The sequence below is a fragment of the Arachis hypogaea genome, chromosome 15 (genome assembly GCF_003086295.3).
Source record: "Arachis hypogaea cultivar Tifrunner chromosome 15, arahy.Tifrunner.gnm2.J5K5, whole genome shotgun sequence".
In the NCBI taxonomy this organism is placed as follows: Eukaryota; Viridiplantae; Streptophyta; class Magnoliopsida; order Fabales; family Fabaceae; genus Arachis; species Arachis hypogaea.
This window is the reverse complement of record NC_092050.1, coordinates 97,759,627-97,773,762: the sequence shown is the minus strand read 5'-3', so window position 1 is coordinate 97,773,762 and position 14,136 is coordinate 97,759,627. Positions and strand designations below refer to the sequence as shown.

General features: G+C 35.7%; 2 protein-coding genes across 16 annotated transcripts; both read right to left on the bottom strand.

Moving 5' to 3' along the window:
• Positions 1 to 2,333: 2,333 nt before the first annotated feature.
• Positions 2,334 to 4,141, bottom strand: LOC140178951 (uncharacterized). The gene is made up of 2 exons (XM_072216450.1): positions 3,855 to 4,141; positions 2,334 to 2,992 (listed from the first exon to the last, which is right to left on the bottom strand). The coding sequence occupies exons 1-2, from the start codon at positions 4,139 to 4,141 to the stop codon at positions 2,833 to 2,835; spliced, it is 447 nt and encodes a 148-aa protein (XP_072072551.1). The 3' UTR covers positions 2,334 to 2,832.
• LOC112750427 (uncharacterized) lies at positions 3,349 to 11,614 on the bottom strand. Of its 15 annotated transcripts, none has more exons than XR_011872095.1 (12): positions 11,137 to 11,614; positions 10,611 to 10,774; positions 10,119 to 10,341; positions 9,824 to 9,966; positions 9,533 to 9,738; positions 9,283 to 9,417; positions 8,650 to 8,778; positions 7,555 to 7,964; positions 6,803 to 7,034; positions 5,768 to 5,961; positions 5,322 to 5,639; positions 4,084 to 4,191 (listed from the first exon to the last, which is right to left on the bottom strand). XR_011872095.1 is itself a non-coding variant. In XM_072216445.1 (11 exons), exons 1-11 carry the CDS (start codon positions 11,514 to 11,516, stop codon positions 5,444 to 5,446), a joined length of 2,412 nt encoding a protein of 803 aa, XP_072072546.1. In that variant the 5' UTR covers positions 11,517 to 11,614; the 3' UTR covers positions 5,201 to 5,443. The 15 variants fall into 15 exon arrangements, 5 of the variants coding, with proteins under 5 accessions (XP_072072546.1, XP_072072547.1, XP_072072548.1 ...); XR_011872097.1 differs by having other exon boundaries at positions 6,803 to 7,019; XR_011872098.1 differs by having other exon boundaries at positions 9,533 to 9,736; positions 9,852 to 9,966.
• Positions 11,615 to 14,136: the final 2,522 nt, after the last annotated feature.

The following is a 14,136-nucleotide window of genomic DNA, read 5'->3' as shown; positions in this document are numbered from 1 at the left end:
TTGAAAAAGATATGATTGAAATTTATTTTCAAAAAGAATTGAAAAGGAAATTAAAAAGATTTGATTTTTGAAATTAAAGTTGATGACTTGACTAACAAGAAATTAAAAGATATGATTCTAGAATTTAAAGATTGAACATTTCTTAATAGGCAAGCAACAACTTGAAATTTTTGACTCAAAACATTAATTGTTAGCAAAGATTTCGAAAATATGAAATAAAAATAAGAAAAAGATTTTGAAAATTAATTTTGAGATTTTCGAAAACATGAAAGAAAAATGAAAAAGATTTGATTTTTGAAAAAGATTTGAAAAGATAGAATTTTTAAATTGAAATTTTGACTTGACTAACAAGAAACAATTAAATTTTAAAATTTTTTGACCAAGTCAACCCAAAATTTCGAAATTTATGAGTGAAACAAGGGAAAGATATTATTTTTGATTTTTTTGAATTAATGAGGAAATATTATTTTTGTTGTTTTTCTCTTTCCTCATTAAACAACAAAAATGAAACAAAATATAAAAAATTAAGATCAAAACAAATAATGCATGCAAGAACACTTTGAATGTCAAGATGAACACCAAGAACACTTTGAAGATCATGATGAACATCAAGAACATATTTTTGAAAATTTTTAAGAAAAGAGACACATGCAAGACACCAAACTTAGAAATTTTTGTACTAGAGACACTAACAATTCGAAAATGCACAAGAAAAACAAGAAAAGACACAAAACAAGAAAATTTAAAGATTAAACAAGGAAAATCATCAAGAACAACTTGAAGATCAAAGAAGAACACATGATGAATTTTCGAAAATTTAAGAAAAATTAAAATATGCAATTGACACCAAACTTAAAATTTGACACAAGACTCAAACAAGAAACACACAATTTTTTCGGTTTTATGATTTTATTAAATTTTTTTGTATTTTTCAAAAAATTTTTTGGAAAAAGAAAATAAAGAAATTCAAAATTTTTAATAAGAATTCCAGGATTCCAGTAATGTTAGTCTAAAGCTTCGGTCCAAAAAAATAGACATGGCCAATGGCCAGCCAAGCTTCAGCACAGAATTTTAATTGAGAATCCAAAGGCTCATGCAATGTTATTCTAAAGCTCCGGTCCAAAAGAATTAGACATGGTCAAATGGCCAGCCAAGCTTTAACATAACACATACAAGCATGTCCTCTTTACCATGGAAAGTGGAAACCTCAGTCCAAAAGATTAGATATGGCATAACAGCCAGCCAGGTTTCAACATATCTCATGAAGCTCTAGAATTCATTCTTAAAAATTCTGAAGAACACAATTTTTTTCGAAAATCTTTTTTTTTTTGTATTTATTTTTTTTCGAAAATAAAAATAAAAAGCTTAAATATAAAATAAAATTACCTAATCTAAGCAACAAGATGAACCGTCAGTTGTCCAAACTTGAACAATCCCCGGCAACGGCGCCAAAAACTTGGTGCACGAAATTGTGATTTACACTTTTCACAACTCCGCACAACTAACCAGCAAGTGCACTGGGTCGTCCAAGTAATACCTTACGTGAGTAAGGGTCGATCCCACGGAGATTGTCGGCTTGAAGCAAGCTATGGTCATCTTGTAAATCTCAGTCAAGCGGATTCAGTTGGTTATGAGGTTTAGATAATTAAAAGATAAATAAAACATAAAATAAAATAAAGGTACTTATGTAATTCATTGGTGGAAATTTTAGATAAGCGTTTGGAGATGCTTTGTTGCTTCTGAACCTCTACTTTCCTATTGTCTTCTTCCAATCATGCGTGCTCCCTTCCTTGGGAAGCTGTATGATCCTCTCGGATGAAAAATACCAGGTACGATATCTGCACGCCTAATCCACTGTCGGATTTCTCGTCTTTGATGAAAAATACCAGGTACAGCTACCGCACGGCTAATCATCTGTCAGTTCTCACTAGTGTCGGAATAGGAACCTTATCCTTTTGCACACTGTCACTGCGCCCAACATTCGCAAGTTTGAAGCTCGTCACAGTCATCCCTTCCCAGATCCTACTCGGAATACCACAGACAAGGTTTAGACTTTCCAGATCTCAGGAATGGCTGCTAATGGTTCTAGCCTATACCACGAAGATCCTAATCTCACGGACTCAGTCTGTGTATTAGAGACCCAAGAGAATATACTCCGGTTGTTGTCCAATGACTACGTTGAACATCATGTAGACCGCTTTGTGGTTGTCAGGCACGCGGATCTTGGCTAAGCGAGTAACGAAGATAGTGGGTGATTTTCATGGGTCACCCCTTCATTCTGACTTAACTGAATTAAGTACGAGAGTATATCTTGGAGAAGAAGTAGGCGTGAATTGAAAGAGAAACAATAGTACTTGCATTAATTCATGAAGAACAGCAGAGCTCCACACTTTAATCTATAAGGTGTAGAAACTCCACCGTAGAAAATACACAAGAGAAAAAGGTCTAGGCATGGCCGTGTGGCCAGCCTCCAAGTACTAAGATGATAAAGTTCATCAAAAGATACGAATACAATAGTAAAAAGTGCTATTTATACTAAACTAGTAACTTAGGTTTACAGAAAATGAGTAACTAAGTGCAGATAGTGCAGAAATCCACTTCTGGGGCCCACTTGGTGTATGCTTGTGTTGAGTATTGAAGCTTTCACGTGCATAGGCTGTTCTTGGAGTTAAGCGCCAGCTTGGGTGCCAGTTTGGGCATTTAACTCCAATTCTGGTGCCAGTTTTGGCGTTTTACGCCAAAAAGTTTTAGGCTGGCTTTTAGTGCCAGTTTGGATCATCAAATCTCGGGCAAAGTATAGACTATTATATATTGCTGAAAAGTCCAGGATGTCTACTTTCCAACGCAATTGAGATCGCGCCAATTGGGCTTCTGTAGCTCCAGAAAATCCTCTTCGAGTGCAGGAGGGTCAAAATCCAACAGCATCTGCAGTCCTTTTTCAGCCTCTGAATAAGATTTTTGCTCAGGTCCCTCAATTTCAGCCAAAAAATACCTGAAATTACAGAAAAACATACAAACTCATAGTAAAGTCCAGAAATGTGATTTTTGAATAAAAACTAACAAAAATATAATAAAAAGTAACTAAAACATACTAAAAACTATGTAAAAACAATGTCAAAAAGGATATAAATTATCCACTCATCAGAAGGAAGGAATTTACGTGTTTTGATTAATTTTAGGGTCAAGTTTAGGAGTTTTTTGTGTTATTAGACCTTTTTGTACTGCTCACATTGTAGTTGGTTAGAGTTGACTGGTACCCTAGTTGGTTCCTAGATTTTCTCATTTAGTTTTTTTCTCCGCACTAAATCACTAGTCATTGCTCTTTTACAAGTCATGTGAATCTCGTTATTGTTGGGTGCAACATATTTCATTCAGAGTTAAGTACGATTTTGGTCTCTAAGGTTGTGGCGGGAAATTTTTTTCGTCCCCAACCTTTTTTTATTTACAAAATCGTCCCTAAGGTTTAACTTAATTTTAAAATCGTTCTTTTTACCAAATTTTTTATTTTTATTACCAAATTACCCCTAACTAAAAAAAATAAAAGAAAAAAAAAAGAAAACGGGGAAAGGGGGAACTGGGAAAGGGAATCACGCTTCGAGGGGGTTTCCAGGGAAGAAGAGGGGGAAGGGAATCCACTGCCGCTGCTTCTCGTCATTCGGTCCTCGCCGCCGCCGCTACTCCTCGTCGTTCGATCCTCGCCACTGGATCTCACCGCCAGATCTCGCCGTTTCCTTTCTTCCTCAGCGCACTCACACTAACGGCACGAGAGGAGAGAGCAGAAGGAGAGAGAAAGAGAAGCAGAGAGGAAGAGAAGAAAGGAACGGAGGCGCTGAGGGAGACCGCTTCCAGCTCACCACGCCATGCTGTCGTCCTCATCGCGAATCGCCGTCGTCAGTTGCCATCGAGCCATGTTCCGTCGCCGCCGCTGGAGTGGGGTCACTTTGACGCCAGCAAATTCGCAAGGTTGGACGATCGTCGATGCTCCTCGCCGGTCGCCGCTGCTCTTCGTCCTCCTTGCCAGTTGTTCTGATTCCATTATCCATTGTTGTTGTTCTTCTGATTTTGATTGTTGTTTCATTGTTGTTGCTTCTGCTTCTGCTTCTTGTTCTATTTTTGTTGTTACTTTGATTCCATTATCCATTGTTGTTCTTCTGTTTCTTGTTGTTATTGATTCTGCTTCTGCCTCTACTTCTAGTTGATTTTGAAAAAGAAGGGAAAGAGTATTTTAGTCCGAATGACAATTTTAAAACTAAGTTAAATTTTAAAGACAATTTTGTAAGCAAAAAAAGTTTGGGACAAAAAAAAATTTTCAAATCCTACCTTAAGAACCAAAATCATACTTAACCCTTTCATTCAAGTATTATGATTGGTTGGGATTCATGGATGTCTAAGTAATTTCACATGTCATACTCGTGAATAAAAATCTTCACCATATTTTTATTCCCAATCTGACATCTTTTTCAGGTATTATGATTGGTTGGGATTCATGGATGTCTAAGTAATTTCACATGTCATACTCGTGAATAAAAATCTTCACCCTATTTTTATTCCCAATCAGACATCTTTACAATAAGGTATGTAATAAAAAAGACTTCTAACATGTTATATAAATTTTTCCTACAAATAATACGCCTCGAATGAATCAAGAAAATTATTTTTGTAAATATTTGACAATAGAGTGTATATGCAATTTAGTCAATGAAAGATTCATGTGATAATAATATAGTCACATTTTTTACATTAACTTAGTCCTTGAAAAGTGACTATTTCTGGTTGTGCATGGTGAATGGGTGATTAACTCAACAATTTAATCAAGAAAACTAGACCTAGACTTAGAATTATCTAATAGACAAACACGCGTCTTTTTCAAGTATCAAAAGTCCATACTCCAAAGTCCAATGGCAAATTCTAAAAATACATATCTAAATTAGCAAATGGGAAACACAATCCGTAATCCGGGTCTATCACAATCTCCGGTTCCATCGCCACCTCACAGGGTTGGAGGATTTTGCAGAGTGAACACAGAAAGGAAGTTTCTCCACAGTAAAATATTTAACTTTCCAAGTTAGTTTATGAGGTCTCTTCATATCAAAAGAATAGAAAGCATTTAACATTATGTTGCTAACTCCAGCAAACATACAATTGCATATCTTGGAAGAGTGCAACAAATCAAACCTTATCAAGGAGAAACCAGTGGAAATTTTAAGATCAATGAAAAATGAAGTTTATATAAATCCAATTTTTTTGCTTCAAAAGAATGATGCTAGTGAGCAATTTTATTTAACTACAAAGATACAAAGTAAGCTTGGACTAAAAGTTACCTGAATCTCCAAGGCCTAATTCTTGCTTTGCGCTAAGTATATAACTCTTCCTTGGCCTAGAAATGGAACTCTTCAAACTAATTAAAAAATAACCTTCCAACAGCCGTACTCGTAAAATTTACTTAATCCTTTAAGATCCCAAAAGTTTTCATGAGGAAAGCATACTCATAAGCTGTTTCGTCACATTGACTATGGTGACCACCTTCGCCAAAATGACCTCCTATCATACTTGTTTTCATGATAACTGAACGAGAACAATTAGGGCATGTACTGTCTCGTACTTTAGCCACCCACTTTGCACCTTCCCAAACTCCAACCCTGAGAAAGAATGTCAAATGCTAAAAATCAAATTTCAGAACAAATAGCCATTAAATTAGAAGCCAAAGAATTCATGCCATGAAAACATATATGGCAACACTCGATGATGGGTGATAGGTGAAAATTGCCTTGAATCATTGACTGCCACTGTAACCAAAACAGAAGGAAAGCAACTGCGTTGAGGAATGTTGTCATAAGGAGAATAACTAAAAATAGAATCAAAGTTTGACTGTATTTTCGGATTTCCAAATTCTTCATAGTCTAAGACTGTGAGGGGCAAACTAGGATCCAACAATGTGTTGCATACATCAAGAAATGGTACCTGATATATAACCCAATTCATCATCAGGATAAAATTTTTCAAATATGAATATGAATTTATGGATGAATTCAAACATAGAACTCAGCGCTAGTCAGAATAAGGAACTTCATGTAATTAATATATTAGTTATCACCACAATTTGTTAATCTTAAATTAGATCAAAGAAAGCAAGGGATATATCATTTGGCACAACAGTGTATGAAAAATGTGCAGTACATAAACATGTATGCAAGAATCAAGATCATGTTTCAAAAGGAAAATCATGTTTTACTTTATGGAAAACACAAACATGTGGAGAATCAACAAGTTATACAACAAAGTTGCAAGGAACAGGCTACTCGTAAGGCATTTGGATAACTTACAGTATTTGATAATAGGTTCAAATCTTTGAGCCACCATTGGTCCAAAACAAAAAGGACTTGTACAACATATTTGCAGACTTAATTGGTTGAACCTTTTAATCTTGGGTGTCCACTATCCAATGATCAACTTACAAGGTTATCTTTTTGTCAAAACCTGACATGTTTTGGTAGTTCCAATCAAAAACTTCAATACCAAAGTGCTGCGGTTTTTCTGACATGACCAAATCTTTAGAGTAAAAAGGCTTTGGTGTTATTTATTTATTAAATTTATAATGGCTTTAATAATTCCACTTCCTACCTTCAGTATTTTTGCCACAAAGTAAAAAATAAAATAAAATAAAATTGCAACAAATAAGAGAAGAGGGAAAAATATAATCAAGAACTCAAATTTGAAAGGTCCAAATATCTGTTAGCACCAGGTCTGAAAATCTAAACTTCAAAATAAGTTTAAGAATCACAATTGCTAATGCATTACTAACCTTTAATATGGCAGAACGGAAGAGTTGTGGATACATGTTCATAGCTGCACCAACAACAACACAGCCTGCACTCCATGCAATGGCACCAAGCTGATCACTCTGAACATAACCCTCACTAACTAGATAGTTACCACAAGATACAAAGTCAAGTATTGAATTGTGCTTGTTTAACCCACTCCCAGACCTGTGCCATGACGAATTACCACCACCACCTCCTCTGGCACAACACACACTGTCAGATAATTAACAAACAAAAAAGCTCGAAATATCTTAAGAAAGACTGCATATTTATCTAAGATAGAGAGGTCTACATAAGAACAGCTAGAGGGAAAAATATTCAGTTTTGTCATGAAATCACTCCTCAAAAAAACTAAGCATAGGAAGAGGCACATGAATAGTTATATTTCTAACACACCTCCTCACACGAGCCACTTTTGGGTTTGTGTGAAATTTGCATACATTTTTTTTTTGTTTCCATTTGCCTTATGCTGAAATTTTCTTTTGAGTCAACAAAGATCAAACTCTAAACCTTTTGGTCTTAAAAACTCTGATACCATACCATGTCATGAAATTACTTCTTCCAAAAGCTTAAACTTATAGGAAGAGACACATGAATTGTTATATCTGTAAAAAGATTCATGATCCTAACTTGTGTCAGTTGTGTGCATATCATAAAGGAAAAAGGCAGTACTTTATACATTAGACCATAAGGAACCCTAGGACAGATACGGAACCAATATCAAGAAACCAACCTGACATCAGCAAATGCCACTACCCAACCTCGATCCAGTAAACTAAGCCGATCTGAACACCAGCCCTTATCCAAATCTTCTCCATAAGCTCCATAACCTACTAAAAGACCTGGGGATTTATCCTGCTGCCACAATTCTCTCGAGTACACAATGGTAAGTGGAACCTTTACACCATCATGAGAAATAACTTCCTCCCTCTGCAAACAGTATATTCGAGAAAGGTCCTTCCAAATCTGTGATTCAGAATTCATGATACATTCTTTCTTATTATATGCCTCATGAATTTTATTCTCATGTAGCTCCAAAGATTGAATGCAAAACTGGCCAGTAGAAACACAATTTACTTCCTCTTGCTGCACAACTGAATATGTATGTCTTGACATGTCATAATCAACAATTACATCAGGCATCTGACAATTCCAACCCAAAAGAGGAAAAGAATGAAATTTAAAATATGATACTTTTAATGCAAGCAGAGGAATTAAACAATCACTTCCATGCGTCAATCCAAAGATTTCATGATGCAACTATAAAGTACAAAGTCCGAAGCTCAACTAATCCACGACCAAATACGCTGGAGGCTCAACTCCTAGAATCAATGTTATATAGCACTAAGATGTCATCATATAAACAACATACAACTTCAAAGGAAGCTTAGAATCAATGTTCTTTTTATTAATGTAGCATGTGTTTATGTTTTGGCAATGGGTGCGTTCAAACCATGGTTTGGGATATGTATACCGTGTTTCAAATTTTGTTTGGCAAAATCAAGTTGAGCATTTTGACATGATTCTTAGCCTTAAACCATAGTTTGAGCAGAAGTGAGAAAAGGTTGCTTTGGCCCTAGACAACCATGGTTTGTTTATTAACCATACACATATTGATGTTTTGCAAACTTCATTTTTTAAATTTCTGACAGCATCAGAGTGAATTACCACTTACCGTAATCCATATAGGGTGAATATCTTCATAAGGCAAAGGGAAAAAAAGAAAATTATAACCAACATGAATAACATGAACCATAATTTAAAAAGAAAAATCAGAGCCTGTCCATTTTTCAGCAAATGTTGTGTGTAGTTGTGTAGCTGGTCATACCACAGGTGATGAGAGCACCACACGATACTCTGAATTCAGAAAGTCATGATTCGAACCAGGAATCGCACTGCATGAGCTAGATGGCTGAGGAAAGTACCATGGTTTCAGGTCTTGAATATATACCTGATACTGCAAAATTTAAGGTAAAATATCAATGTTACTGCCAGTTTAAACTGGCATATGGTATTATATTCATATTTCACCTTAATGGTGCTTTATGCTAAATTTACCATAGATAAATTCAAGAAAAGAAACTCAAGGTACAAATGTCAAAACAAGTTGCAAATTGCAACTCCAGCAAAAATGTTGCGACCAGCAAATTGCACCCCCCATCAATTTGAACTTGAACATTAACTTTTATGGAATGTTCTGGTCCCATTGGAAAAAATTTAAGAGGGAAAAAAGAAAGCAGAAACCTGCCAAATCTATTTGTGACTTTGTGTACATGGTGCAGTGATATGTCATTGGGGCGGACCCATGGAATAAAATTTAATATTTTTAAAGATGCCTTGTGAGAATTTAGGCAGAGACAACATAGATTTCTGGATGGTTCTCTTTAGTTATCCTATGTTCATAGAGCATATTCTTCCTTATCACTAAACAATTATGTTAGTGAAGCAGCAGTTCATATACCTTCAAATCACTTTGCATGGGAAGATTCAAGGAACATAACAAAGGAAAACCTCTTTTATTGAGGGAAAGAACCAAATGTCCACTAAAAATGTCCATGTCACGTATGCTCGTATCATCATCAGGGAGGATGATGTTCTGAAGAAAAACATAAGCATATTAAAGAGGGATTCAAGATCCACTATAACTTTAACACTAAACAGAGAGAACAAAGAACATGAAAGCAAGATGAATGAAGTTGAACAAACATGACCAGCCATTTAGTTGACTCTATATCTTCAACTTGGCATCGGACCAGGTAGTAACCATCACCAGACCACCTAGAATCGGGCATTGGAGAGTTGGTAAGGATATAAAATAAACCAGTGTGATGTTCCACAAAGTACTGTACACCAGAAGTACGTTTACATATCCTTTGTATCCCTTCCATTGGATTGGCTGCATTTATAACATAAACCTGTAATGAACATTAAGATCAACACATCAGTAGAAAGAAATATTCTTATTATTCATTCACAAAAAGGAGATATATAAGTTCCTTCCTCGGATGATGTCCTTGAGTTTGAATTCACCGTTATGAACTTGCCATCTTTTGTGCTTGTTATGTCAACACAAAAACTGGGATCACTTTCTGTAAATACTGGGAGGTCATTCGAAGGACCGCATCCAAGTCTTCTACATAGAACTCTGAAATAATATCATACTTATGAATGTTAGTATATTGTCTTAGATCAAAATCAATTTCCTGATTTCCTCCCATAATCTTTTTTTTTTTAAAAAACAAAAGCATAAAAATGGGGATATCCAGGTGGAAATGAAAGTCTATAATGAGATTTTGCCTGTAAGGTCTCTGGTTTTCATCTGACAGAGTATAAAACAAAGAAGTTGCATCTCGAGCCCATGCCAGGCTAACAACACCATCAGCTGCCAACTTTGGGTCTATCAATCCAGTTCTGAGGTCTTTAACTTTAAGCATGAACTGCTCAGCCCCAGAAATATCAACTGTGAATGCAAGATAGTTGTGGTCTGGTGAAACCCTACATGTACCAACATGGACATACCCTACAATATTGACTAGGAACATCAATCATCATTAACTGGAAAGGAAGAAAAATGGTTAAACTCGGCCTCTCAACCATAACAATGTAAACAATGTGAAAGTGAAAGTATCCCAAGGAACTTGGCCAAAGGATCAAACGTTAGAATGTGAAGTGCCAACACTCATTACTTGTACCGCAGAAAGGAAAGGAATGAAAATACAAACAGCACAAAAGTGTGAAATTAAAAATTAAAAAAAAAATATTGCACTGCAAATGCTAGAAGAAACTTGCCATATTTCTCTGCAAGTTCATTCCAGTCAAGCAAAATTTCCTCCCTTTTAGGTCTTGCCAATCCATAACGACGAAAAGCCGCCAGCCAACCACTGCTCTCATTTTCCAGCTTCCTACACAGTACAGGATATTCCCTTCCCTCTGGAATGTATTGGTAATACATCCTGATCAAGACAAAGAAAAAATGCAAACAAAGAGAAAATGCAATCGACTAAGTTTATATATAAAGTAACTAAACTCTAATGAAACGGTATATTATGTGTAGCAGCATAGAATTGAACTTAGAACTGGCTATCAACTACAAAGCCGTTGGTGAAGTAAGAATACCAACAGTAGCAACTGTAATCCGTGATTCCCACCCATTATGCCCATAAAAGATCTGTTAGTGGTAACGGCATGAAGAAACAAGCAACTGTTGTTCCTATGAAAAAGTCAATTTGTTTTCAACATGCTTTCTAGTTTGATAGTTTCTAAGGCTCTTCTTAAGTACACAGTAAAATGAGGGTAAAATGGTAATAGCACAGACCAGGGTCCCCAACGCTCCGGGGGAGTGGAAACGGCGGCGGGGATTCGTCGTTTCATCTCGGAAGCCAAGGCAGACTGCAGAGGGAGGGCGTCAGCCATGAAGGCTTCGGCGTAGGAATTTTCGCGGTGGAGATGGTCCAACAGATTGGGATCGTCGGTGTTGGACATCCAATGATATGGATCTTCTAGCGTCTTCCCGTGAACCAAAACTCTGAACGGCACCTTCTTCGGGGACGGCGGCGGCGGCGCCGGAGCTTGCTTCCTTTGTCGGCAGCAACAGGAAGCGGAAGAGAGTGTGGCGCGCCGCGAACATGACCACGAAGAGGTGAGTGTGAGTGTCTTGCCGGAGTGACGAAGCAGGAGAACGGCACGGAGTGCCATAGAGTTCCTAACTCCCTCGGACCCTGTAAATCTATTTTTTGTTTTTTGTTTTAATTTAATTAATTTAAAAAACACATCAAATAAGTAATGTTCTAAGAAGGTCATCCAACTGTTGCAGTCATTAGTTTATTGATTTATTAGGCCAATCTATTTAAATGTGATTCAACTAAAAATATTGTTTTAGCATAAAATAATAAATTAATTATAAATAAATTTTTAAAATATAATTATAATGTAATATAAATCTTAAAATTTTTTTAACTTTAAAACACTATAAAAAAAGGTTATTTTTTAAATTAATAATCAACAGTCTCAAATCTTAAAGAATGTCAATATAATTAACTATTTAAAAAAAATAAAAATAAAAAATAATAATTAATTATTATGTTCCAACCAAATAATTTAAAAGAGTAATTACACAAATACATATCTAGCTTTAGATTAATATAACTTCTTAACAAGTTGGAAATTATGGAAGAATGAACATAGGAAGCGCAAGATATGAATCATTATCATACAAATATTTTCACTCTTCTAATTCTAGGATCGTAGTGTTCTCTGTTCAACCACAGCATGCCGACTTTGGTGCTACTTGCCCTGCCCCAGCTACCTAATCTTGTTGGTTGATTTTGTTTCCAAAAGCCTGTAACAAAAATACATCATTAGATATTCAGCTCTATAGAGAGAATTATTCAAACACAAACCTATCCTTGTATTCAAGGGAAGGGAAATTCAACTGTTCAAATACCTCCGCCTTAGAGTCAGTGTCAACATTCTCAAGTATACATTAGTCTCACTGACAGTATCGAAGAATTTAATTCCATACTCATCAGCTAGTGCTTGGCCCTTTGTAGTAGGCACAATCTAAAAAAAAAAAGACAAAAGTATGATCATAGTTACAAAATTCTCAAATATGATGTACACATATATGAAAGAAAGATATAGAAGATCCTATCTGTTATTTATTCCATTATTCACATCAAAGGAACTCATCTCTGGACACACATCTTGCCCAAAAAACCCAAAAACAAACTGTTTCAATCACAAGAATGTAATCTCCTCAACATTGCTTCTCAATGGATATTGAGTTAAAAAAAAAGGTCCATATCTAAAATATTTCTGCAGAGCAACTTAAGCGGAATGAAACATTCTCTAGAAAGTCTTCCTTCCTGAAAAGGATATAAACTTTAAGTAGATACTCGTAAAAGGAATCAACCCCCGAAAAATAATTCAGGAAAAAAATTTACACAAGAAATATATAGGACAGTTCATTAGCATTTGTGGGTTAGGATGAAAGTATCTTAGGGTATCAAACAGCATTACTATAAACAGCAGCAGCATATTCATATTAAAATCAACGGATAATGCAATTGCTAAGCTAGAAAACACATACTGAAAGATGAAAAATTATCACAGTTCAAAACAACGTACCTGCTCCAATACCTGATGAAAATTCAATCCATTCCCCAGTTTCCACATCAAATGTGGTTCCAAATAATCCATTCCTCTGGAGCACGCAATTCCTTGGAATCCTTTGTTGTCGTCACTAGTTTCTCTGACGCACCACCACTACCACTGCTGTCACCTTGAAAACAAGGAAATTACAAATTAAAAACTTCAAAAACCCTAGTCCCATAAAACGATTTACTTCAATGGGGCTTTTAACAAAAGAAAAGGATATAAATGGCATGCGTTTGGGAAACTGGAATTTAGAAGAAAAAGAGAGGGGAATAATGTAAACCCCGTAAAATTAGCAAATAATTAATCAATAAATTACTTTTTAATAAAAGAGATTAGAAATGTGAATTTTATAGTAAAATAGGATAGAACTAATTAAAACAAGAATTTTGACACTAATTTCAAAGAATTTGGCCCAAAATTGGGGCCAAATAGACTGAACCGAACCCAAACCGGGCCCGTGGGCCCAACCAACTCATTAAATAGAATGAGCATCAGCTCATCTCCTTCCCCATTTCACCAATTCACGCTGGGAAACAAGGAGAGGGGAAGAACACAAGCTTCAAACCCTTGTTCTTGTTTCAAATTCCAATAACTTTTGATTCGGAGCTCCAATCGCCACACCGTTTGCGGCCACGCGTCCAGCGCGTCGAGCTCTATAAAGTCCGATAGCCAATTTTGATAAGAAATTTCATCTCTTGTCTCAGCCTCTCAATTCCCTTGGTCTTTGAAATTTTGAGGGTTTAATTGTTAAAACTTGATGCCTTGATGTTTAGGCTTAAATTAGCTTGAGAAATTTATGGGTCCTTATTCAATCAAGACACATATAAGGTGAAAACTCTCAAAACCTTGCAAATTCTTAGCTTATGTGAGTTTAGGTATTGAATTTAGTATATAAGTGTGGTAATGTGAATTAGGTGTGTAAGTATATAAATTGGAGACTTGGTGGAGCTTTGGGTGTCATTAGTTTGGATTCTTGGGGATGAATTTTGGACATTTTGGTGGTGCTCTTGGGTTATACAAGGAAATCGGCCAAGGTATGATTTTGGTTTCTCGTATTTAATATATAAGGTTTTGTGAAAACTTAGGCTAGATGACCATAGGCTAGGTGTGAATGTATGAATGCGTTAAATGTTTAGTACTTTGATAATAATTGATGAAA

Excerpts from the sequence above, each read along its gene's own strand:
- LOC140178951 (XM_072216450.1), bottom strand. The coding sequence starts at position 4,141 with ATGGATAATGGAATCAAAGTAACAACAAAAATAGAACAAGAAGCAGAA. Across the intron at positions 2,993-3,854 it reads GAGGACGACAGCATGGCGTG|GTATTTTTTGGCTGAAATTG; the intron begins GTGAGCTGGAAG and ends CTGTAATTTCAG.
- LOC112750427 (XM_072216445.1), bottom strand. The coding sequence starts at position 11,516 with ATGGCACTCCGTGCCGTTCTCCTGCTTCGTCACTCCGGCAAGACACTC. Across the intron at positions 9,967-10,118 it reads GAAAACCAGAGACCTTACAG|AGTTCTATGTAGAAGACTTG; the intron begins GCAAAATCTCAT and ends ATATTATTTCAG. Across the intron at positions 7,035-7,554 it reads GTGGCATTTGCTGATGTCAG|TGTGTGTTGTGCCAGAGGAG; the intron begins GTTGGTTTCTTG and ends ATTATCTGACAG.